The sequence below is a fragment of the Colius striatus genome, chromosome 21 (genome assembly GCF_028858725.1).
Source record: "Colius striatus isolate bColStr4 chromosome 21, bColStr4.1.hap1, whole genome shotgun sequence".
NCBI lineage: Eukaryota > Metazoa > Chordata > Aves > Coliiformes > Coliidae > Colius > Colius striatus.
Genome location: NC_084779.1, coordinates 2,184,811 through 2,208,765, shown reverse-complemented (window position 1 = coordinate 2,208,765; position 23,955 = coordinate 2,184,811). Strand labels below are relative to the sequence as shown.

At 59.4% G+C, this 23,955-nt stretch overlaps 2 protein-coding genes across 4 annotated transcripts; both read left to right on the top strand.

The window, feature by feature from the left end:
* Positions 1–18: 18 nt before the first annotated feature.
* Positions 19–10,744, top strand: P3H1 (prolyl 3-hydroxylase 1). 3 transcript variants are annotated; one of them, XM_062013113.1, is made up of 15 exons: positions 19–516; positions 963–1,115; positions 1,331–1,520; positions 1,859–1,990; positions 5,180–5,319; positions 6,938–7,027; positions 7,133–7,185; positions 7,520–7,641; positions 7,801–7,928; positions 8,036–8,131; positions 8,908–9,058; positions 9,489–9,606; positions 9,887–9,962; positions 10,108–10,248; positions 10,336–10,744. In XM_062013113.1, the coding sequence occupies exons 1-15, from the start codon at positions 19–21 to the stop codon at positions 10,453–10,455; spliced, it is 2,208 nt and encodes a 735-aa protein (XP_061869097.1). In that variant the 3' UTR covers positions 10,456–10,744. The 3 variants fall into 3 exon arrangements, 2 of the variants coding, with proteins under 2 accessions (XP_061869097.1, XP_061869099.1); XR_009820222.1 differs by lacking the exon at positions 10,336–10,744 and having other exon boundaries at positions 9,742–9,962; positions 10,108–10,130; XM_062013115.1 differs by lacking the exons at positions 9,489–9,606; positions 9,887–9,962; positions 10,108–10,248; positions 10,336–10,744 and adding an exon at positions 9,360–9,481.
* A 3,024-nt stretch (positions 10,745–13,768) lies between these two features.
* On the top strand, positions 13,769–16,788 carry CLDN19 (claudin 19). Its single transcript, XM_062013251.1, has 4 exons — positions 13,769–13,991; positions 15,276–15,440; positions 16,111–16,198; positions 16,583–16,788. Exons 1-4 carry the CDS (start codon positions 13,769–13,771, stop codon positions 16,737–16,739), a joined length of 633 nt encoding a protein of 210 aa, XP_061869235.1. The 3' UTR covers positions 16,740–16,788.
* Positions 16,789–23,955: the final 7,167 nt, after the last annotated feature.

Here is a 23,955-nt window from a genome sequence, read left to right as displayed (position 1 = left end):
CGGCCGCGGCGTTGGGTCATGGCGCTGCCCGGGCGGCCGCCGCTGCCGGCCCCGGTGTCGGTGTCGATGCTGCTGTCGGTGCTGGCGCTGCTGGCGCGGGCGGCCACGCCGGAGCCGGGCCCGGCGCTGAGACCGGTGCCGCCGGAGCTGCCGCTGCCGGCGCAGCCCCCGGACGCGCTGTTCGCCGCCGGGGCCGAGGCGTACTCCCGCGGGGACTGGCCCGCCGTGGTGCTGCAGATGGAGCGGGCGCTGCGGGCGCGGGCGGCCGTGCGCTCCCGCCTGGTGCGGTGCCGCCTGCGCTGCGCCGACGCCGCGGCCGGGCCGGCGGAGGGGAGCGAGCCCCAGCCCGAGCCCGTGCTCCGCGACTTGCTGTTCTTCCGCGGGCTGCTGCGCCGGGCCGCCTGCCTGCGGGGCTGCGGGCCCGCCGAGCCCTCCCGCTACCGCCTGGGCGACGAGCTGGACCGCGAGTTCGTCAAGCGCAGCCCCTACAACTACCTCCAGGTCGCCTATTTCAAGGTACGAGGTCGGCGGTGGCACCGGTGGCGGCGGGCAGCGGGACCGGCAGCGGCACACGGCGGGTGTCCCGGTGCGGGGGGATGCGGGATGCGCGGAGCGAGCCCGGGGAAAGGGGTGGGGGGTGGGATGAGGCTGAGAGAACCGGGCGGGGAGCGATCACAGGGGCGGGGCGGGGGGTGTCCCGGCACCGGGAAGGGGTCCGTGTTGCCGGGCTCGGCGCGGTGGGGGTGTCGGACGGCGGCCCCGGGCTCTGCCCGGCTCTCCCGGCCCCCCCCCGCAGTGCCACGTCGGAGCTCGCCGGAGCCGCCCCCCGTCCCCGCCCCCGTCCCGGCTGCGGGACCCCCAGCCGCGGTGGTGCCCCGGGGACAGGGGTCCTCTCCGTCCCCCGTGAGGGTCTGCACCGTGCGGTGGGCGCTGTCTCACCCGCCGGCCCCGATCCCACCCAGATGAACCGCCCGGCGCAGGCGGCAGCAGCCGCACACACCTTCTTCGTGGCCAACCCCGGGCACCAGGAGATGAGGCAGAACCTGGAGTACTACCAGGCCATGGCAGGCGTCAGCGAGGAGGATTTCACCGACCTAGAGGCCAAACCTCACCTGGTGAGACCCCCACCCCCCATTGGGCAGCATCCCAAAGCACCATCCCCCTCCAGACCTGGCGAGGTCACACCTCAGCCGTTGGCTCAGGAAGCTCCTGAGGTGCTGGAGCTCCATCCCTATCCCATGGAGACAGGGCACCCCAGGTGTTCCACCTCAGGGAGAGGGGCATTAAGCCCCCTTCCCCCCACTCCCCATCATGTCTCCTTCTTCTGCAGAGCGAGTTTCGGCTCGGTGTCCGGTTTTACAGCGAGGAGCAGGCGGCTGCTGCCATCCTGCACCTGGAGAAGGCGCTGGAGGAGTATTTTGTGGCAGACGCCGAGTGCCGCGCGCTCTGTGAGGGACCCTACGACTACGAGGGCTACAACTACCTGGAGTACAACGCAGACCTTTTCCAGGCCATCACAGGTGGGAGCTGGGCACAATCCTGGGGGGTGCTGGGTCGCCAAAGACCTGGGGGATGGTGATGCCCAAGGTGGGCAGACCCCACCCTGGGTTTCATTAGGAGTGTGTCCAGGAGGTGGCAGGAGGTGATTGCCTGTGCTCAGGACTGGGAGTGACGCCCAGGAATCCCAGATTCCAGAGGCATGTGGAAAAGTAGGGGAGGGGGCAGCAGAGGGTCACCAGGATGCAAGGGAGGGAGGCTGAGGGCAAAGCTGGCAACAGCGTTGCTGCAGGTCGGAGATCCCTCAGGGTCCTGTGCTGGGGTGACCACAAGCAGTGACAGGGACTTTTTCTTCCCCCAGATCACTACATGCAGGTGCTGAGCTGCAAGCAGGGCTGTGTCACGGAGCTGGCCTCACAGCCCGGCCGGGACAAGCCTCTGGAGGACTTCCTGCCCTCACACTTCAACTACCTGCAGTTTGCCTACTACAACAGTGAGCAGCTCTTGCCTCCTTCTCCACTGTCTGTCAGCACCAGCCATCTTGCTGTCATAGAATCACAGAATCATTTGGGTTGTTAAAGCCCCTGAAGCTGCTGCAGTGCCAGCCCTCCCCTCACCCTGCCCAGCCCAGCACTGACCCACAGCCCTCAGCACCTCAGCCCCACGCCTTTGGGATCCCTCCAGGGCTGGGCACTGCCCCAGCTCCCTGGGCAGCCTGGCACAGGGGCTCACACCCCTCTCAGGGAAACAGTTCTACCTCAGCTCCAACCTCAACCTCCCCTGGGGCAGCTGCAGCCCATTTCCCCTTGTCCTGTCATTCATGGCTGGGGAGCAGAGCCTGACCCCCAGCTCCCTGCAGCCTCCCCAGGGCCCAGCACAGGGGACAATCCCTGCCCTGCTCCTGCTGCCACCCCACTGCTGATCCCAGCCAGGCTGCCCTTGGCCTTCTTGCCCCCCTGGGCTCGCTGCTGACTCCTGTTCAGCCCCTGGCACCAACCTCCCCAGGCCCTTTCCCTCCAGCAGTTTCCAGCCCCTCTGCCCCAGCCTGGAGCTGCCTGGCCTTGGGGTGGCCCAAGGGCAGGATCTGGCCCTTGCTCTTGTTAAACCTCATCCCCTTGCCCTCAGCCCATGGCTCCAGCCTGGCCAGGGCTCTCTGCAGCCCCTCCCTGCCCTCAAGCAGGTCCATGCACCCACCCAGCCTGGTGTTATCAGCAAATCTGCTGAGGGTGCCCTCGATCCCCTCACCCAGACCACTGATAAAGATGTTAAACAAAACAGGCCCCAGCACTGAGCCCTGGGGAACACACTGGTGCCCACCCAACAACTGGGTTTAACTCCATTCACTGTGACTTTCTGGGCCTGGTCATCCAGCCAGTTTTGCACAAGGCCAAGTGGATGGTCCTTCACCAGTACAGACTGGGAAATGAATGGGTTTAGAGTGGCCCTGTGGAGGAGGACTTGGATATACTGGTGGATAGAAAACTGGACATGAGCTGGCAATGTGCACTCACAGCCCAAGGTATGGGCTGCATCACAAGGAGGGTGACCAGCAGGTCCAGGGAGACAATGCTCCCCCTCTAGTCCCCTCTCATCAGACCCCACCTGCAGCACTGCATCCAGCCCCTGGCGTCCACAGCACAAAGAGAACATGGACTTGCTGTAGCAGGTCCAGAGGAGGCCACAGAAATGACCAGAGAGAGGGAACATGTCTATGAAGGGAGGCTGAGGGAGCTGGGGTTGTTGAGCCTGGAGAAGACTCCAGGGAGATGTTCTTGTGTCCTTTCCATATATAAATGGGGTTTACAAGGAAGATGGAGACAACTTTTCACGAAGGCTTATAGTGACAGGACAAGGGGCAACACTTTAAACTGAAAGGGTTAGGTTGACCATAAAGAGGAAGTTTTCTGTGCTGAGGCTGGTGAGAGACTGGCACAGGGGTTGCCCAGAGAGGCTGTGGATGCATCATACCTAGAAGTGTTCACAGCAAGGCTGGATGGGGCTCTGAGCAACCTGGGCTAGTTCAACCCTGTACCTTGGGTTGGATTAGATGATCTCTGAAGGTCTCTTCCCAACCAAAACCATTCTGTGAGTCTGTGCTTTCTCCCTGTGAGTCAACAGCCTGTGCAGGCCAGTGGCAGCCTGGCTGGGATCAGCAGTGGGGTGGCAGCAGGAGCAGGGCAGGGTTTGTCCCCTGTGCTGGGCCCTGGGCAGGCTGCAGCTCCAGGGCTGTGTCAGTGCTGGGCCCCTCACTCAGTGCCACAGGGACACTGAGGGGCTGCAGCGTGGCCAGAGCCGGGCACAGAGCTGGGGAAGGGGCTGGAGCACAAGGGGCTGGGGAGGGGCTGAGGGAATGGGGGTGTTGAGCCTGGAGAAGAGGAGGCTGAGGGCAGCCAGCAGCACTCTCTGACACTCCCTGAAGGGGGGTTCCAGTGAGGTGGAGGTCAGTCTCTCCCCAGGACACAAGGAAATGGGCTCCAGTTTTTCCAGGGGAGGTTTGTATTAGACATTAGGAAATGCTGTTTCACCAGGAGGGTTGTTAAGCACTGGAACAGGCTGCCCAGGGAGCTGGTGGAATCCCCAGCCTGGAGGTATTTAAAAGATACACAGGTGAGGTGCAGAGGGTTATGTTTTAGTTTAGGGATGGGCTTGGCAGCATGAAGTGAGGAGCTGGACTCCATAAAGCTCTTTTTCAGCCGTAATGGTTCTCTGATCCAGGACTGCAGCTGCACTCAGTCTTTCACTCTGGGCTCAGGTTAATGAATATGGCCCTGCTTAATGACAAACATACCCAATAGATGGGAACAAAACAAAGGCATTCAACAAATCCTGTGCTCAGAAGGCCCCAGGGTCTTGTCCCACCTAAAGAATCACTGCATGGCAACCCATTGTCAGAAAAGAAACAAGATCTTGTTGGGCAACATCTCGTGAGCCCGTGTTCAGGCCCCAAATGTAGTGAGTGGGATGGAAACTCTTGGCAGTGTGAGGCTCAGCGTTGGACCTGACAGTCTTAAAGGTCTTTTCCAACCAAGATGATTGTATGAAACTTCATGAGGGTCACACAGCTGTGCTCTTCCAGCCTGAAGAGGGGTGGATCTGGATCTCGCTGTGCCTGGCTGCAGTAACCCTCTGTGCTACTTTACATGCTCCATTCCCGGGCAGCTTTGCTTTCCAAGTGAAATAACAGCCTAGAGAAGCTTTTCTTCTCCTCCTTCTATCCACTCCTTGCCACAGAGCTGCTCTCCCCCTCCAGAGCAGTTGGTTATCACCAGGCAAATAGACCCAATTTTGTTCTAAGTTTTTAGTCCTGTGAGAATTTCTCCAAAAGGATAGGGTTAAAATCAGAGTCCAAGAGGACTGAAAGGCTGCAATCCTGCATGAAAGTGAGCCAAGGTGCTTAAGTGACTGAAAATTGCAGGGTAGCATGGAAATGGTTGGGCCTGGCTGACTGGAAATAGCCTCCAAGATGTTTTCCCAGCAAGAAATAACCCAAGCTGATTTCTGGTGAGGTGACTTGTGGAGGCAGGAGAGAGCCTTGGACCCCTACTTTCACCCTTGTGGCAGGAATAATCTTTCTTCCAAGGTGTCTGCCCTACAAGGTCTTTCCCTCTTGTTCCTCCTCCCCACCTGTGTTTGTGTCTGACACTCCTGGACGTGCCTTTAATGTCTGTGTTTCTCTTTGCAGGTGGGAACTACGAAAAAGCCATTGAATGTGCCAAAACCTATCTGCTTTTCTTCCCAAATGATGAGGTGATGAAGCAGAATTTGGCCTATTACAGCGCTGTCCTGGGGGAAAACCTGGCAGGACCCATCCGAGCCCGAGAGGTGAGCGCTGGCTGGGATGAGCTGCTTCAGGGACGTCTTCTCCCCTCCTTGGGGACCTTTGCAGGGGCGCTGGGTTCTGCTCTGAGTGGGTTTGCTCTGGCCCAGCCACCTTTCTGGGGCAAGGCAGATGGGAATGCATGGATGCAAGGCCCAACAAGCTGGAAAGTAGCTGAGAGACTGAAAAAACATCCCTGGCAGAGTATCTGTGGCCACATGAAGGCTTGATGGCTGCACAAATGGACTGGCTCTTGTGGGAAGGGGCTGTGAGAGGCAGAGGGACACACTTTTTAGTAGGATCTGAGCCTACCTCTGCTAGAGAATTCTGAAAATGGAGAGAGGTTCTGCTCCCCCTCTGCTCTGCCCTCCTGAGACCACATCTGGGATATTGTGCCCAGTTCTGGGCCCCTCAGTTGCAGAAGGACAGGGAGCTGCTGGAGAGAGCTCAGTGCAGGGCCACAGAGATGCTGGAGTGGAGCATCTGCCTTGTGATGAAAGGCTGAGGGAGCTGGGGCTCTGCAGCTTGGAGAAGAGACTGAGGGGTGAGCTCATTCATGTTACAGATGCATCAAGGGTGGGTGTGAGGAGGCTGGAGCCAGGCTGTGCTCAGGGATGGGCAATGACAGGACAAGGGGCAACGGGCACAAGCTGCAACAGAAGAGGTTCCAAAGCAACACAAGGAAGAATTTGTTCCCTGTTGAGGTGAGGGAGCCCTGGCAGGGGCTGCCCAGATGGGCTGTGGAGGCTCCTTCTCTGGAGACATTCCAACCCAGCTGGATGAGTCCCTGTGTGCCCTGCTCTAGGTGGTGGTGTGCCCTGCTCTAGGTGGTGCTGCTCTGGCAGGGGGGTTGCACTGGATGAGCTTTCCAGGTCCCTTCCAGCCCTTGAGATTCTGTGATTCTGTGCAATTGCTTAAAAAGGAGAGGATGTGGCTTCAAAATAGCTGTACCTGGATGCTGGGGTGTTACCTGGGAGCTGGTAGGCCAGGATGGAAGTCTCTGTCCCACATCAGCTGGAGCAGAGAAGGAAGCTGCTTCTAAAGAGTTTCCTGCAGGAGGGACATGCACATGCCTCTGTCTCCCCTGTCCTCTCCCCAGGGCTCATCAACACAGGACGGGAAAGTTCATGCAGAATGGGCAAAGCCACTTCATAGAATCACAGGGTCACAGCATGTTGGGGGTTGGAAGGGACCTTTAGAGCTCATCCAGTCCAACCCCGCTGCCAAAACAGCTCCCACCTAGATCAGGTCACACAGGGACGTGTCCAGGTGGGTCTTGAAGCCCTCCAAGGAAGGAGCCTCCACACCCTCCCTGGGCAGCCTGGGCCAGGGCTCCCTCACTCAAACACTGAAACAGTTTCTCCTTGTGTTTCAATGGAACTTGTTGTGTTCCAGCTTCATTCCATCAGCCCTTGTCCTGTTGCTGGATACAACAGAGAAACAAGGGATGCCCCAACCTCCTGACACTTGCTTCCTGGCTGCCAGAGGGACCAGGAAATCTAGGCTGTGGGTCTGAGCAAGGATTGTGGAAGGATGTGAACCCTGCCCCCTCCTGCCCTCACTGGAGTCCTTCCAGAGCCCCAGTGTTGTTCCCTCACCCCTTGCCTCTGCCCCTCGCCACAGGAGATCCAGGCGTATCGCCAGCGGAGCCTGATGGAGAAGGAGCTGCTCTTCTTCAGCTACGACGTCTTCGGCATCCCCTTTGTGGACCCGGTGAGTGGTGCTGGACAAGGCTGAATGTGCTGTGACCAGATGGTAAAGGGAGTGAGGGGTCTGTGTCCCAGCCAGCTCCTGATGTCGTTGTTATGCTGCCTGCAGGACACGTGGACGCCTCAGGAGGTGATACCAAAAAGGCTGCAAGAGAAACAAAAGTGAGTATTGTGCTGAGCTGATGGCCAAGCTGACCCTGGCTGGCACAGGCAGGATGGGCTCTTCTCCCTCCATGGGGTTTGGGCCAGTGGCCACAGCCACGCTGCTGCTGCTGGGGAGGTTTTGTGGCGTTGGGGCCCTGAGATATTGCTGGAGGGCAGAGCTTTGCTCCCTGTTGGTCCTTGTGGTGATGGGGATGGGAAGGTCAAGCAGCTCAGGGCAAGGGGTGTGTTGAGGTGCCTCCAGCCTTGGGCTTTGTCCCCTGGAGACAAGTTGCCCTGGTGCCCCTGGTTCCCAGCGTGGGCACAGCGGAGCTGACGGCTGCCCCGTGCACAGGGCGGAGCGGGAGACGGCGGCGCGCATCTCCGAGGAGATCGGCAACCTCATGAAGGAGATCGAGACGCTGGTGGAGGAGAAGGCCAAGGAGTCTGCTGACATGAGCAAGCTCATCCGAGAAGGTGTGCAGGAAGGCCAGGATGGGAGGTGGGGTGGAGCCCTCCCCGTGCCCCGCTGGCAGTTGCCAGGGTGAAGGCAGGAGCAGGGGGCGTCCCTCAGCACCGTGCCCTGGGCTTGGTGGCGCTCAGCCCCGTGTCCTCCTCACCCCGTTTGTGCCACAGGCGGCCCTTTGGTGTATGAAGGAGCCAGTGTCACCATGAACTCCAAGGCCCTGAACGGCTCCCAGCGCGTGGTGGTGGACGGGGTCCTGTCTGCCGAGGAGTGCCGGGAGCTGCAGAGACTCACCAACGTGAGCAGGGGGACGGGAGGAGGTGCTGGGGGATGGGACAGGAGGTGCTGAAGGGCCCTGTCCCGCAGCTCGGGGGGCAGAGCTGTAACTCCAGCGGGGTTTTGCAGGCGGCTGCTTCAGCCGGGGACGGCTATCGCGGGAAGACGTCACCTCACACCCCCAGCGAGACCTTCTATGGCGTGACTGTCCTCAAGGCCCTCAAGGTGCTGCAGGGAGGGGGGGGAAATCCCTTGCAAATACTACTTGAAGGGTGGATGTCAGGAGGATGGAGGATGGGGGGGGACACTTTTTTCTGTGATGCCCAGTGCCAGGACAAGGGGTGATGGACATGAGCTGGAACACAACAAGTGCCACTGGCACAGGAGGAGAAAGTCCTCTCGTGCTGAGGTGAGGGAGCCCTGGCCCAGGCTGCCCAGGGAGGGTGTGGAGGCTCCTTCTCAGGAGGTTTCCAACCCCACCTGGACACGTTCCTGTGCCCCCTGAGCCAGGGGAACCTGCTGTAGCAGGGGCTGGACTGGAGCAGCTCTAGGTTCTGTGATTCTATGATCAGCTCAGCAATGAATGTGCTGTCCCAGGGTCAGGTCCTGGCAGAGGATGGGGTCTGCTCAGCTCTCCAGGCACAGCACATGGCTGTGTAGCAGCCACCAGACACTCCACAGCTCCTCTGGAGTCCGTGGGGGACGTGGCAGGTGGCACAGCCACAGCAGTTGTTTGCCATCAGAGTTTGGCTGTGGGGAGCTCCAAAGCTTGTCCTGTGTCGCCTTCCCTCAGTGTGACTCCCCAGAGCACGCAGCAGTGGCCAGAGCTTTGTAGTGCACAAAGATCTGCCCCTGAAGCACACGCTCTGCAGGGCCCTTCCAACCCCTGTGCCTCTGTGCAAGGAGCTGTGGAGGCCAGGGAGGGGGTGTTGCGGGCAGCGGCTGCCTGTGCTTGCCCAGCCCGCCTGGGGCTGAGCCCGTGTGCTGTTGGTGCCCTGCAGCTGGGCCAGGAGGGCCGGGTGCCGCTGCGCAGCGCCTTCCTCTACTACAACGTGACGGAGAAGGTGCGGCACATGATGGAGTCCTACTTCCGCCTGGACGTCCCGCTCCACTTCTCCTACTCGCACCTGGTGTGCCGCACGGCCATCGACGGTGAGCACAGCCCCACACACCAGCCTCCCTCAGCCTCTCGCTGGGGTCTCCTCTGGCCGTTGGGGTGGGCTAGTCTTGGACCTCCCCTTGGAGACCTCCCAAACCTGCTCCTTGTCTCACGAGGAAGGTGTGGGGAGCTCGTCCCCGTGCTTGGTTTGGAGAGGTGAGCGGCTGTGGTGGTCGGGTGGTTCCATGCCATACGGGATTTTGGCCCTCAGAGGCGTTTGGGTTTGGGTACCTGGGAGTGGCTGAGTCTGGAGATGCCATGGGAGAAGCCAAGGAAGGCTTGTGCCTCTCATAGCCCCTCGTGGTCCATGCTCCTGGTAGTGGAAAGACTTCAGGCTACAGGAGGTCACCTCCAAGCACGTGGCGCCTGGGGACAGACCCTGGTTCTGCGTCTCCTGACGTGCCAGATCTTGTTCCATCCTAGAGAAGCAAGAAGGCCGGAGTGACAACAGCCATGAGGTGCATGTAGACAACTGCATCCTCAATGCAGAGGCCTTGGTGTGCCTGAAGGAACCTCCAGCCTACACCTTCCGGGATTACAGGTACTGGTGGTGGCTGTTAGCCAGAGCCCCCCCACGTCAGGGCACCTGGGGTAGGGGAAGCAGGGCGGGAGGACAGCCCAGTGCTGGGGGACCTTCCAAACCCAGCTGGACGAGTTCCTGTGTGACCTACTCTAGGTGGTGCTGCTCTGCAAGGGGGGCTGCACTGGATGATCTCTCGAGGTCCCTTCCAAGCCCTTCAGGTTCTGTGATTCCGAGCTCCAGCCCCACCTACCTGCTGGAGCTGTGGTGGTGACCTCTGCTCCTCCCCTGCTGTCCCTAGTGCCATCCTCTACCTCAACGGGGACTTTGAAGGAGGAGCTTTCTACTTCACCAAGCTGGATGCCAAGACCGAGACCGTAAGTAGCTGAGGAGCTCCTCAGCCCCACGTGCAGCACCAGCCCCAGCTCCTGCCCACGAGGGCTGGGCCTGGGCTGGGGGGACACAGCGAGTCGCCCCGTCCCCACCGGGCTGCGCGCTGAGCGGGGTGTCCCCGGGGCGCAGGCAGAGGTTCAGCCGCAGTGTGGCCGTGCCGTGGGCTTCTCCTCCGGCTCGGAGAACCCGCACGGGGTGAGAGCCGTGACCAAGGGCCAGCGCTGCGCCATCGCCCTCTGGTTCACGCTGGACCCTCGGCACAGCGAGCGGGTAAGGAGCCAGCAGCGGCTGGGTGCGCTGGGGGAGGGAGGCGTGGGGGGTGATGGCCACGCTCACCCCCGGGGGTCTGTCCCGCAGGAGCGTGTGCAGGCGGATGAGCTGGTGAAGATGCTTTTCGGGGCAGAAGAGGGGGAGTTTCTGCAGGAGCCGGTGCAGGAGCCACTGCCCGCTGTGGTGGGGGGGAAGGACGAGCTGTGACATGCCACAGGGACCAGCATGTCCCCAGCACAACCAGCACCACCAGCATCACGGCTTCAGGCTGACGGACAGGACCCCCCTCGGAGCAGGGGATGCCCTGCACCCTCCCCTCCTCGCTGAGCTGACCCAGGGGGGTCACAGAGACTCTGGGGGCAAGGGAGGGATGTTGTTGAAGGGGTGAGGACGCGCTGCCCCGGCAGCAGCCACGTGCCTTTCCACTCGGCTGAGCTGCGGCCGTTCAAGTGCCTTCTGTAGAAATGGGAGAATAAAAGTGGGGTTGTTTTTCTAAGCTGTCCCTTGCTGAGCTGGGGGGGCTCCCACCCCCACCCCACCTCCGCTGTCATCTTCCCAAACGTTTCCCTGAGGGTGTTACAGCCCTGCCACCCTAGAAGGTGTTTTCTTGGGACAAGGGGGACGTTCTGAGGGCCAAGGAGGCCCCACGGGCACTGCACCCGCTCCTCGGTGTGGGAAGGGACCCTCGATCGCGGGATGGAGTGGGGACACTGTCCTTGAACAAGAAGGACATTGAGCACCCTGGGCCCCCTCCCACGGGGCCTCGAATTCTTCCCGTGGGTGTCATTACCATAACCATCCGGGGAATGTGAGTAAACCAGCCCTGCCCTGGGGAGCTGGGCACCCCCAGATGCTCGCAGGGGGCGTAGGGCAGGTCCCCTTGGGCAGCGGGGGGCACAGGGGGGTCTGTGGGGGGTGGGTGCTGTGGGCCGAGCTGGGGGTTCCCGCTGGCGGGTGCCCCCGTCCCGGTGTCGGCCCCGGCCGGCCGAGCGTGAGCCGACTGCTGATGAGGCCTCAGTGGTTAACGATTGCCAGGGCCCGGGGCTGTGGCTGGGGCGGGGGCCCGTGTCCCCCTGTGTCCCCCACACCCACCCCGGCTCCCGTCCTGCGGGGGGGACCCTGCTGTCAATGGCAGCTCTTGTTGTGGCGGTGGCGGTGCTGGGACGGCCCCCGCTGAGGGGAATGTGGGGGGCACGACCCCCTCCCCTGCTCCTGGGCTGAGTTCCTGGAGCCACCCCTGCAGCCCCCTGGCCCACAGCCATGGATGGGGTGGGGGTCCCCTCCCCAGCCGCCTCCTCTCCTTTAGGGACCCCCGTTTCCCTCATCATCCTCTGCTGTTGCTTCAGGAGTCCTGATCTTCCTCGAGGCCCAAATATTCCCCCACATTTTCTCCCAGGTTCCATCTTAACCCTAGACACAAATCCTACACCCCAGGACCCAAATCTTTCCCCTTTTTGTGACCCAAATCCTCCCAGGATCCAAATCTCCACCCCCAACCCAAACCTTTCCCTGCCTAGACCCAAATCCCCCGGCTTCAAGTCCCACCCCAGGGCCCCAGTTTCCCCAACCCAAGTCTTGCCCCCTCAGTACTCAAATCTCCCCAAGACCCAAATCTTCTAGGCCTCAAGTCTCACCCTAGGACCAGAATATTTGCCCCCTTCCTGACACAAATCCACCCCAACCCAAATCTCCTGCCCATCACCCAAACCCCACCCCAGGACCCAAATCTTTCTCCCCAGGCTAGTACCCAAATACCTGCCAAGGACCCAAATCTCTGTCCCACTCTGACCCAAATCTTCCAGGCCCCAAACCTCACCCCAGGACCCAAAGCTTTCCTCCCTCCCTGACCCAAATCTCCACCCCAACCCAAATCTCCTGCCTGTGACCCAAATCTTCCAGGACTCACCTTCTGCAGTAGTACCCAACGTACCCCAAGGACCCAAATCTTCCAGGCCCCAAGTCTTCCAGGACTCAAATCTTTTACCCTCTCCCTGACTCAAATCTCTCCTACAAGCCAAATCTCCTGCCCAGGACCCAAATCTTCCAGCACCCAAATTCCACTCCAGGAACCATATCATTCCCCTCTCCCTAACCCAAATCTCCTGCCCAGGACACATATCTTCCAGGACTCAAGTTCTGCACTAGTGCCCAAAGTCCCACCCCAGGACACAAATCTTTCCCTCACCCCAGGACACAAGTCTTTCCCCCCCTCCCTGACCCAACAGTTCACCCTGATCCAAAATCTTCACCCCAACCCAAATTCCACCCCAGCCCAAATCTCCTGCCCAGGACCCATGATCAATGGCACAGAATCAAGTGTGAGGCCTGTGGCCATCCTCAGGGATGGGTTCTGGGGCCAGGCTGATTCAACATCTTCATCAACCCCCTGGATGAGGGCACAGAGGGACCCTCAGCAAGTTCCCTGCTGGCACCAAACTGGGAGCACTGGCTGATTCACCAGAGGCTGTGCTGCCAGTCAGTGGGATCTGAACCAGCTGGAGAGTTGGGCAGAGAGGAAGCTCCTGAGGTTCAACAAGGACAAGGGCAGAGTCCTGCAGCTGGGAAGGAACAACCCCCTGCACCAGCACAGGCTGGAGGTTGAACCTCTGAAGAGCAGCTCTGCAGAGACAGACCTGGGAGTGCTGGCTGGTAATAAACTGACCATGAGCAGCAACGTGGCCTCGTGGGCAAGGGGTCAGTGGCAGCCTGGGGGCATCCAGCAGAGTGTGGGCAGCAGGTCAAGGGAGGTTGTGTTGCCCCTCTGCTCTGCCCTGCTGAGGCCTCATCTGGAGTCCTGTGGCCAGTGCTGGGCTCCCCAGCTGCAGAGAGACAGGGAACTGCTGGAGAGAGGCCAGTGCAGGGCCAGCAAGATGCTGAGGAGATGGAGCATCTTCCTTCTGAGGAAAGGCTGTGGGACCTGGGGCTGTTCAGTCTGGAGAAGAGGAGACTGAGGGGGGACCTTGTTAATATTTATAAGTATATAGATGATGTGTGGCAGCAGGTTGGGACATCCTTTTTTTCTCTGGTATCCAGCAACAGGACAAGGGGTGATGGGATGAAGCTGCAACACAACAAGTTCCATTTAAACAGAAGAAAAACCTCTTTTACTGAGAGGTGAGGGATCCCTGGCCCAGGCTGCCCAGGGAGGGTGTGGAGGCTCCTTCCTTGGAGGGCTTCAAGACCCCCCTGGACACGTTCCTGTGTGACCTGATCTAGGTGGGAGCTGCTTCTGCAGGGGGGTTGGGCTGGATGAGCTCTAAAGGTCCCTTCCAACCCCACCATGCTGTGAGTCTGTGACCCAACCTTCAGGCTCCGAGTTCTACGCTGCTACCCAAATTCCCCCCCAGGACCCGCATCTCTGCCCGGCTCCATCCCAAAGCTTTTCCCGCGTAGCCTGGCGCGGGGGCGTGGTCTCGGGGGCGTGGCCGCGGGGCGGGGCCGGGCGCGCGGCGGGCTCGGGGGCGGGGCCGGGCGCGCGGCGGGGCGCGCAGGGCGCGTGGCGGGGCGCGGGGCGCGCGCGATGCGCGGGGCGCTGCGGGAGCTGTGCGCGCTGGCGGCCGCGCTGGGCGGGTGGGTGTCGGCGCTGGCGGCCGCCGCTCTGCCGCAGTGGAGGCAGAGCTCGTACGCGGGGGACGCGATCATCACGGCCGTGGGGCTGCACGAGGGGCTGTGGATGAGCTGCGCGGCGCAGAGCACCGGGCAGGTCCAGTGCCGCCTCCACGACTCGCTGCTGTCCCTCGACGGTAGGTACGGGACGGGTTGGGACGGGTTCTTTCCCCGGGACGCGGCCCCCGCGCCGCGGGGCTGAGCTGCCCCGTCTGTCCGAGCTGCCCTTGTGCCCCTGCAGGGCTGAGCCCCTCCGTGGGCTTGACACTCCCCGCACCTCCCCCGGGTCCGAGCCCTTCTTAAGGGTTTGATCTGCCCCGATATGAGTCGGAGAACTTATGGATTAACTTCCCCCCCATAGAGGTCTGAGCCCCTCCTGTGGGTTTGATACCCCCTATATGAGTCTGAGGACTTCTTATGGATTTAATGCTCCCTCCATATAGGTCTGAGCCCCTCCTATGTTTTTGACATCCCCCTCCCCAATATGAGTCTGAGGACTTGTTATGCGTTTAAGCCACCCCCCCCATATTGGTCTGAGCCCTCCTTAGGGCTTTGGCACCCCCTCCATGTGAGTCTGATTCCTTCTTATGAATTTGACCCCTCCCATAGGTGTCTGAACCTCTCGTATAGGTTTGCCACTCCCCTATAAATCTAAGCACTTCTTATGGGTTTGACCCCCTTGACATGGGTCTGAACCCCTCTATGGGTTTGAACCCCCCAGGAGCAGCTCTGTACCCTCTCCATGTTTTCCCCATGAGTCTGAGCTCCACTGGTCCCTCCCATGGTCTCAATTCCCAGCAGGTCAAGGCCATTCTTGCACCACCCCCCACCCCAGCCACTCCACAGGTGTGGGTCTGAACCCCTCTAATGCACCTGAGCCCCTTTCAAAAGGTTCTGAAGCCCTTTTGCCCCCATCCTCCCTCCCCCAGCCACAGTGTAAGTCCAAGCCTCCCCCCTCCACTCTGTAGGTTTGAGCCCTCTTGGTCCCACCCCCCTCCCCCCAGGTTTGAGTCCTTCTTGTCCCTGTGGGTTTGAGCCCCTTTGTGTGTGTGAGACATCCCCCTGGCTCCCGTGGGTTTCAGCTTCAGGGTGGGCATGGTGTTTGAGGGCCAACAGTGCCCCACGGGGATGCCACAGCCTCAGGGGCTATGTGTCACCCCAGTGGCATTTCAGGACTTGTGCTGCTGAGGGTGAGGCATTTCCCAGCCCAGGAAATCCTGGCAAGGAGAAGCAGGGCAGGAAGGTCAGGGCAGGCTCTGGGACTGGTGCCTGGGGAAGGGGTGACACGGGAGGCACGCAGCCAGGACAGGGTTAAGGGCCGGTTCATCCCCAGCCTGGCTGAGGTCACCTTGCTTTGCACTGGGAAAGCGGCTGTGGCCAGCAGCACAGGCTGGCGAGCGCCTTCCCCTCCCTGTTTGCAGTTCATATCCAGACATCTCGGGCTCTCATGGTGATTTCTCTCCTCCTGGGCTTCTTTGGCATCATTGTGAGTGTGGTGGGCATGAAATGCACCAAAGTTGGTGAAGAAGATCCCGTCACCAAGAGCCGCGTCGCAGTTGCTGGAGGAGCCCTCTTCATCCTCTCTGGTAAGGCAGCACCAGCCTTTGTACCTCTGTGATGCACAAAACCTCAAAGCACCTTAGAAAAGAAGCTGTTTGATGGCAGGAGAGGGCTGGTGATGGGTTGGATGTTGCTGGTGTGCTGTGTCTGATGTCTAGTTGAAGATGTCCCTGCACATTGCTATGGGGTGGGACTAGATGACCTTCCAAAGTTCCCTCCAACCCAAACCAGCCTGTGGTTCTGTACCCCTGGAACCACAGAACCATTTGGGTTGTCAAAGCCCTTGAAGCTGCTGCAGTCCCAGCCCTGCCCTCACCCTGACCAGCCCAGCACTGACCCACAGCCTCAGCACCTCAGCTCCACGCCTTTGGGATCCCTCCAGGGCTGGGCACTCCCCCAGCTCCCTGGGCAGCCTGGCACAGGGGCTCACACCCCTCTCAGGGAAACAGTTCTGCCTCAGCTTCAGTCTAAACATCTTCAGCCCATTTCCCCTTGTCCTGTCATTCATGGCTGGGGAGCAGAGCCCGACCCCCAGCTCCCTGCAGCCTCCTGGCAGGGAGTGTCAGAGAGTGCTGCTGGCTGCCCTCAGCCTCCTCTTCTCCAGGCTCAACACCCCCATTCCCTCAGCCCCTCCCCAGCACCCTTGTGCTCCAGCCCCTTCTCCAGCCCTCAGTGCCCATCTCTCTCTGTTGCCAGGTCTGTGCACGTTGGTTGCTGTGTCCCTGTATGCCACACAGGTGACCCACGAGTTCTTCAGAGAGAGCACCATCCCCATCAACGCCAGGTAAGAGCCCAGCTCGCTGGATGCTCTTTATGTGAACACCAGCAGGTCCCTGTGCTTCCCATGGACCTCCATTTGCCAGTCCTGGCAGTGTTTTGGGCAGAAGCACTGGGCAGCCAGGATGGGACCTGTGCTGCACTCAGCTGCTGTGTTGCAGAGGTTCACCCCCATGCCAAAGCTGTTGTTGGTGGCACAGAGTCAAGGGGGAGGGCACGGGGTGACCTGGCAGCTGTATTGGGCCAATGTGAGAGATGGGGGGTGGCCAGAGACAAGAACCAGCAACACCTACCTCCCCATCACCTGGAGCCTCAGGGGGCTTTGGGCATCCTTATGCCCAGCTCTGCCTTTCGTGCCCGTGTCCCCAGTGCCCCATGTCTGTCCCCACAGGTATGAGTTCGGGTCGGCTCTGTTCATCGGCTGGGCAGCCGCCGGCCTCACCTTGCTGGGGGGATCCCTGCTGTGCTGCTCCTGGCCCGTGGAGGAGCGGCGTGGGCAGCAGTACCAGCGGCAGCCACAGCCCCCCACGGCTCGGGAGTACGTCTGAGGCCTGAGCCTGCCCTCCCAGCAGCACCCCAGCACTCCCCCTGACTGCTCCTCCTCCTCCTCACACAGTCCCAGAGTGGTGGGGGTGGGAAGGGCCCTGCAGGGCTCATCCAGCCCAGCCCCTGCTACAGCAGGTTCCCCTGGCTCAGGGGGCACAGGAACGTGTCCAGGTGGGGTTGGAAACCTCCTGAGAAGGAGCCTCCACACCCTCCCTGGGCAGCCTGGGCCAGGGCTCCCTCACCTCAGCACCAAAGGAGCTTCTCCTCCTGTGCCAGTGGAACTTGTTGTGTTCCAGTTTGTGTCCATCACCCCTTGTCCTGGCACTGGGCACTGTGGAAGAAGTGTCCCCCCATCCTCCTGACACCCTTTAGGGACTTGTGTTGCTGAGATGCCCCCTCAGGCTTCTCTTCTCCAGGGTGAACAGCCCCAGGTCCCACAGTGCCATCCTCCAGGGCTTTGGTGAGGGTCCTGGCTCCTGTACCCATCATTGCCAGGGTGCCTGTGGGTGGCTGCAGGGCGATGCTGGTGCCCAGGGGCCATGTCACACAGAGGCACTTTGTGCTGTGACCCTCCCCCTCGCTGCCTCTGCACTTCAGGAGCACGCAGGCTCTCGCTTTCTCCAGGCTGAAGCTGCTGCCCACCTCTCTCAGCCCTAACCCAACCCGGGGCTCCAGCACCCCTGTGCCAAAAGTGGGCTGCAAGTGTTCCTCTGCCTCACTGCTACCCAAAAGCAACATTTTTTCTAACGACATTGTTATGATTCTTGGTTCAAGCCCCGTGGCTGGTGCTGCAGCTGAGCAGTGCCAGCTGAAACCCGCCCCTGGGCTTATTTCTCACCAGGCACAAGTATGTGGCCTTGTTAAGCAGCAGAAGAAGTGGCATTGTGCAAATTAAAGCAGGCAAAAAGAGGAGTTTGTTGTTAGTTTTGGTGCCAGTGCAGCTCTTTCGGGTAGCAGGTGGACAGAGCCCTGGATTCTGATGCCTCCCTGCTGGGTCCAAATCCCTCTTCCCTCCTGGGAGTCTTCAAACACTGACCTACTAATTGCCTCCACCTCCTTGTACCTGGTCTCAACCACCACTAACAGCTCCACCACCAGCACAGCTCCAGCTCCATCCCTAAACCCCCCTGAGCCCCTGTTCCTGCATCCCCCCACCACGCTGTCCCTGCCTGCCACGCCAACTAACCCCCAGGAAAAAAGCACTGGAAATCACCCAAAGAGCTTCATTAGATAGATATTATTCTTAATCCCTATTAGCTGGTTTTGTTCCATTTTATTTTGTTCCATTCTCACTCTGCTGTACTTCATTTTACTCCGGTTTCTGTTATTTTGCTGTTTCCCTCTCTTTTATTTCATTTTCTTCTATTTTATGCCCGTGTGCTGCCTCAGGCTCTGGTCTGTGCTGGGGGAAGTGATGCTCTTCTGAAAGAGAACCAAACAGCCCCTTTTTTTCCCCTCTTTTAAATTGCAACCCCCCTGTTAAAATGTCCCCTGCACCCATCAAGGGGAGAGCAGTGCTTGTAGCCTCCCTTCACCCATCAGGTGCTTGGCTGGCTCAACCCATTTTACAGGGCTTGCCCCCCAAAATAGACACCAAAAGCTCCTGCAGCCAGAGTTGAAGAGGAAACTTGTGCTTTTGTAGGAGAAACCCCCCACTCAGCAGGGCCTTTTTCTATCAAGCAGAGTGTTGTGTAGGAGCTTTTTATCCTTTTAATAGCCAAGTAACGTTTCTGTGGGATCCCTGGCTGTGGGAATGGGGCTGGGTGGGATCTTAAAAGTGCTTTTATGTTTTTCTCTGATTGTTTGTACTAAAAGTTGTGACTCAGTGGTATTAAAAAAAAAAGTTTCCAATCGTTGGCATCTTCTTAAAATCATCTCTTTGTTCTCCCCTCTCCACCCTCCCAAGCCTGGGCCAGGCCCCTTGGCTGCATCCAGCCACTGCTGCAGCTTGCTCCAGGCAGTTGTTGCCCTCCTGGGCAGGTGACAGCCCAATAGCTCAAGCCTCCTGCCACGTGTCACTCTCAGAGGAGGGGATGTGGCCTTAAAAGTGGCTTCTTTGAAGGCCAGACCCACGGACTCGCCCGTTCGTGCTGCTCAGCTGAGGGGCGCCTGGCGTCCTGCGCCCTCAGCTGCTGCTCGGTCCTTGCACTGGGCTCTTCCCAAGGCTGAGAGGCCACCAGACCCTCTTCTTGCCCCTCTTAGGGACCCTCAGAACTGAGCCCTGCCTTATTTTCTCCCGTTTCCCAGGAGTTCAGAGCTGTCTCGTGCCTCACTGTGCAGTTTGCTGAGTTCACCCCCCAGCCCCGCGGTGCTGTGCCCACGTTTCCTCAGGGGAGGATGCTTCCCATCTGCCTTTGACATGGCCACTGGATCACCTCGCCATGCTCATCCTGCCCGTGGCATTTCAGCCACAAACACTTCCCATTGCACCTCAGAAAGCGGCATCTGAGGGCCTCGGTGGCTCCTGTGACATCTCCACGGGTCACCCGAGGTCTCCCTGGGGAGGGACACCCGAGCTGGAAGAACATCAAAGTGGGGGGCAGAGGGGGAATAGCTGAGTGGTGATAACGTGTTTGGGGGTACAAAGGCCCCCACTGTCCTCCAGACAATCCCTCGTGTGTTGTGCACAGGGAACAGGCCGCAGGGCTCACTGAGGCAGGCGGGACTCGCCTCTCCCCACATCCAGCCTCACACCCCCTAACAAGCTTCTTTTGTTTGTTAAAACCAGCATGATGAACAGCATTTAGGTGCCTGGTCACACCTCTTTCTTGCACCCAAGACCCTGTGGACTAATACTCATTTTTAAACAGGTGGGAACGAGGGGAAAAGGGGAAATGATCCCACCAATGCCAGGCTCACAGCACATCCCACCACACTGCCACAGCACTGACATTGTAACAGCTGAGTAGGAAAAAGCCACCATCTGTCTGTGTTTTTTAAAAAGGAATCATTTACCCCCATGTCTGTGCTGGGTCTGTGGAGCACGAGGCTGTTGCTGTGGCACTGCCCTGGCTGGGGGCTCACAGCCAGGCTGCACGCACAGGGACGTGGCCCAGGCTGCATGTCCTGGCTGTTTGGATTCAATGGTGAGTTTATTCATTTGTGTCCATTTTCACTCAGAAATAGTGTGGCCAGCAGGAGCAGGGCAGGGATTGTCCCCCTGGCCAGAGCCAGGAGCTGCAGCCCCGGCCGAGCCGCGTCCCAGCGGGGCTGGGACAGAGCAGGGACTGACCAGAGCCCTGTGTGCAGCACAGGACTGAGCAGGGCAAAGGCTCCTGTGGGCTGTGTCTCTGGGAGACAGCAGTCGCTCTGCCTGAGCCGGCTGTGCTGGGCTGGCTGCTGCTGCCCCTCTGCTGGCTCCTGGGCTCGTTGCAGGAGGACGGGCAGGATGGGCAACCTCTGTCTGTCTGGGTGTGCTGGCCATGCACATCCCTGGCCATGCACAGGAGAGATGGGCTTGAGACCGACGCTTGGTGAGGCAGCTCTCATCTCTAGAGAGGTCAGAGAGCTCTCATCTGCTCTAGCAGGTTCTGCCCAGCGTGAGCCCAGAGGGTTGTTAAGGACTAGAATGGCTCAGCAGTGAGGAGCACTTGGCCGAGGTAGAATTTGCATCAGGACCCTGTGAGAGTCCAGCTGTTGCTGGGTGAAGAGGGAGATGTCCAGTGCTGGTCCCCTTGTAGCTCACCTGAGCGGCTGCTGTTGGCTCTGACTCAGTGCTGGGCCCCTCACTCACTGCCACAGGGACACTGAGGGGCTGCAGCGTGGCCAGAGCCGGGCACAGAGCTGGGGAAGGGGCTGGAGCACAAGGGGCTGGGGAGGGGCTGAGGGAATGGGGGTGTTGAGCCTGGAGAAGAGGAGGCTGAGGGCAGCCAGCAGCACTCTCTGACACTCCCTGCCAGGAGGCTGCAGGGAGCTGGGGGTCGGGCTCTGATCCCCAGCCATGAGTGATAGGACAAGGGCAAATGGGCTGCAGCTGCCCCAGGGGAGGTTGAGGCTGGAGCTGAGGCAGAACTGTTTCCCTGAGAGGGGTGTGAGCCCCTGTGCCAGGCTGCCCAGGGAGCTGGGGCAGTGCCCAGCCCTGGAGGGATCCCAAAGGCGTGGAGCTGAGGTGCTGAGGGGTCAGTGCTGGGCTGGGCAGGGTGAGGGCAGGGCTGGCACTGCAGCAGCTTCAGGGGCTTTAACAACCCAAATGATTCTATAGTTTCGACAGTTGACCTGCCCACCAGCATGTCCAGAGGCCTCTCTGCCTCCATGAGATAGACCCATCAAAGACAAAAATCATCTTTCTTTTCCCCTTCCAGCTGCAGCAGGTTTCCCCTCCACCCTGTCTCCTAAACCACAAAGACCTGGGCTCCTGTCTGTGCTGTTCTGTTTCACACGTGGGTTTCAGAACCTTTTACAAACCTTCATTAATCAGGGAAACAATATTCAGCTACTGACAGACCTGCCCCTCTGCTCTCACCTTTCCAACACCCCACAAGTCTTCTGCTGGGAACTGACGAAGCAGATGAGCTGATACACAATAAACTGACTGGTTAGAGGAGCAGAAAATAAAGCCACGGCAGCCCCAGGGGTGTGTGCAGGGCATGGGGCTGCAGCACAGGGTTGCTTGGGCTCACTCCAGAGTTTCACACGCAGCTAATGTCCAAGTCCTGTAAATTCCTGTGATGGAAATGTTGGAAAATGAAGGTACATGCACCCTCCTGGGTGCTTTCAGCACTAATTCACCGCTGCGTGCCCGAGCGTTGGAGCTGCTCTGTGCCAAAACCACGGGGAAACAGGAGAACCCAAAACAAAGCCCCATCAGGCACCTGGGTGAGTCTGCGGGGCCCAAGCTGAAGGGGCTGTCAATGCCCTGCTGTGTTGCCAAAACCCCCACAGTGCAATGTTGCAGAGGATTACATGGAGAGAAAAAACAGCCAAACCCAACCCCCACGACCCGAGTGCATCTCGAATACAACCCATGCAGTGGGGCACTGCTCACCCCAGGGGTGCAGCACAGCACTTTGGGTGCTTTGGGAGAAAAACAGAGTCAAATTGGGGGGTTTATTTTCTGAATACTTCAAACCTGAAGTTTTTAGGGCAGTTCTGAGTGTCAGGCAGTTGGGGTGTCACTGCCCAGGGTGACAAAACCCTCCTCGGGGGGCTGACAGGAGATGTTGCGTCAGCCACCACCACTGCTGCTGTCATCACTTCTCTTCCACGTAATGATGGGAGTAGGGGAAGTGTCTCAGTCACCAGCTGCATGCCTGGCCAAAGGGGTTTCATTATCCTCCTTCCATTTGAGCTTCTTTCTCCAGCCACTTTCACTTTGACTCTCCTCCACAAGTCCTGGAGACCCAGCATGTCTTAGCCCCTCACCCTTGGCAGTATTTAAAAGGTCTAATTAAAGAAGCGGGGTTATTCTCCTGGGACACAGAGTCCTCCACCTGGGGACTGTTCCCAGCAGCTTCCCACAGGTTTCCCCACATGATATTTTTGGAGGAGGCTCCATTTCCAGCCTCCTGCTGTTGGAACCACAGGGATGCCCATCACGCCGTGGAGCACAAAGCCCCTCTGACGTGCCTTGGAAGGAACCTTAAATAGCCCTTCACGGGCTGGGGCGGGCACTGAGCTCCTGCTCCTCTGTGGATTGGGACCAAATCCCATCTGCACTTGAAGCCCTTCAGGACCCACGTCCCCAGCCCTGGGCATCAGTGACAAAGAGCTTTTGCCATCGTCCCACCCCAGCCAGGATGAGCCTGTGGTGAAGGTAACGCTCCCCTTGAGCCCCTTTCTGTCTCTAACAGGGTTCAGAGCTGATTTTTTATGGGCTTGAGGGTTTATTTTCTTTTCCTTCTTTCTCCTTGCTCACATAACTCCAATGGCTGAACAATTTTTCTTCAAAGGCACCAGAACAGCCAGAGTCTGGTAGAAAAAGTGAAGCTATGGAGAGTTAGCTCAGAAGGGAGCCTGGGAAATGACAAACATGTTGTGAATGGGGGTCTGAGAGGCTGCCTGTTAATGAGACACTCCCAGAGTGAAGCTGGTGTGCAAAGGGACAGTGTGAGTGGTGCCTCTGCTCCCACCAAAGCCCCAGGAGGGGATGCAGTAGGAGATGCTGTGAGATGAGGATCCCCCTTTCCACCTCTGCCCCGTGGGGAAGCCTGGGCCATGTGGGACGTCCCAAACACAGCGGTGGCGAAGTCATCACCCCATGACAATGGACCCCTGAAGCTCAGAGACCCCTCTGGTGTCATTAGTGACCCCACTGGTGGGAACATCTCTGCCCAAAGGGCTGTTGTCACTGCAGCTTCAGGTGCCAAAACACAGCCAAGTGGGACTCACATCCCGGCTTTGGAGATACAACATCCTCTGCTTCCTACCTCGGGCACAGGTCCCTTGCTGCAAAGCCCCTCTGTCTCTGGCAAGGATGGAAACCAGATGGCCCCCCCCTTTCTGGTCTTTGCCCCTTCAGGGCACTCACACTCCAACAGCCCTCACCCCCTTCTGTAATGAGAGATGATTTCCTTGGGCTGCCACTTGAGACTTGGACATCTCCATGGGGCCACCTGATTGTGCTCCACCTTGGACACTTCAGCACTCTGTTGCTTTTCTTGGAGAGGAAGAAAAGAAAAGCAAGAAGCAGCAGGTGATCATCCCTCTGAATGGCTCAGCTGCAGGGATGGGAGCGTGGGGCAGCCTCGGGCTATCAGGAGACACCTGCCCAGACCACAGACCACAATGGTGGCTGTTTGACAGCAGTTTCCAGTAGCTCTTGATCACTAAAAGACAAGTACTAATGGCTGACAACTTTGGAAGGGAGGACATCTGGAGAGCACCCTGACCTGAGTCCATCTCCACTGCAAAAGCCACGTCCCCCTGAGGGCCCTCAGCTGAGGGCATTGCCATCATAGAATCACAGCGTGGTGGGGGCTGGAAGGGACCTTTAGAGCTCATCCAGCCCAAGCCCCTGCAGAAGCAGCTCCCACCTAGCTCAGGTCACACAGGAACGTGTCCAGGTGGGTCCTGAAGAGCTCCAAGGAAGGAGCCTCCACACCTTCCCTGGGCAGCCTGGGCCAGTTAGAGCGTTTTTAGCAGCACTGAGGACCATGAGGTGAAGCCCAGACGACTCACAGGGATCCAAGGCCACCCTGGCCTGGGCAGCACTGGATCAGGTCCGTGGGAAGTGCCCAGGGCAGAGGTGGGGGACGTCTCTGTGCCTTTGCAGGTGACCCC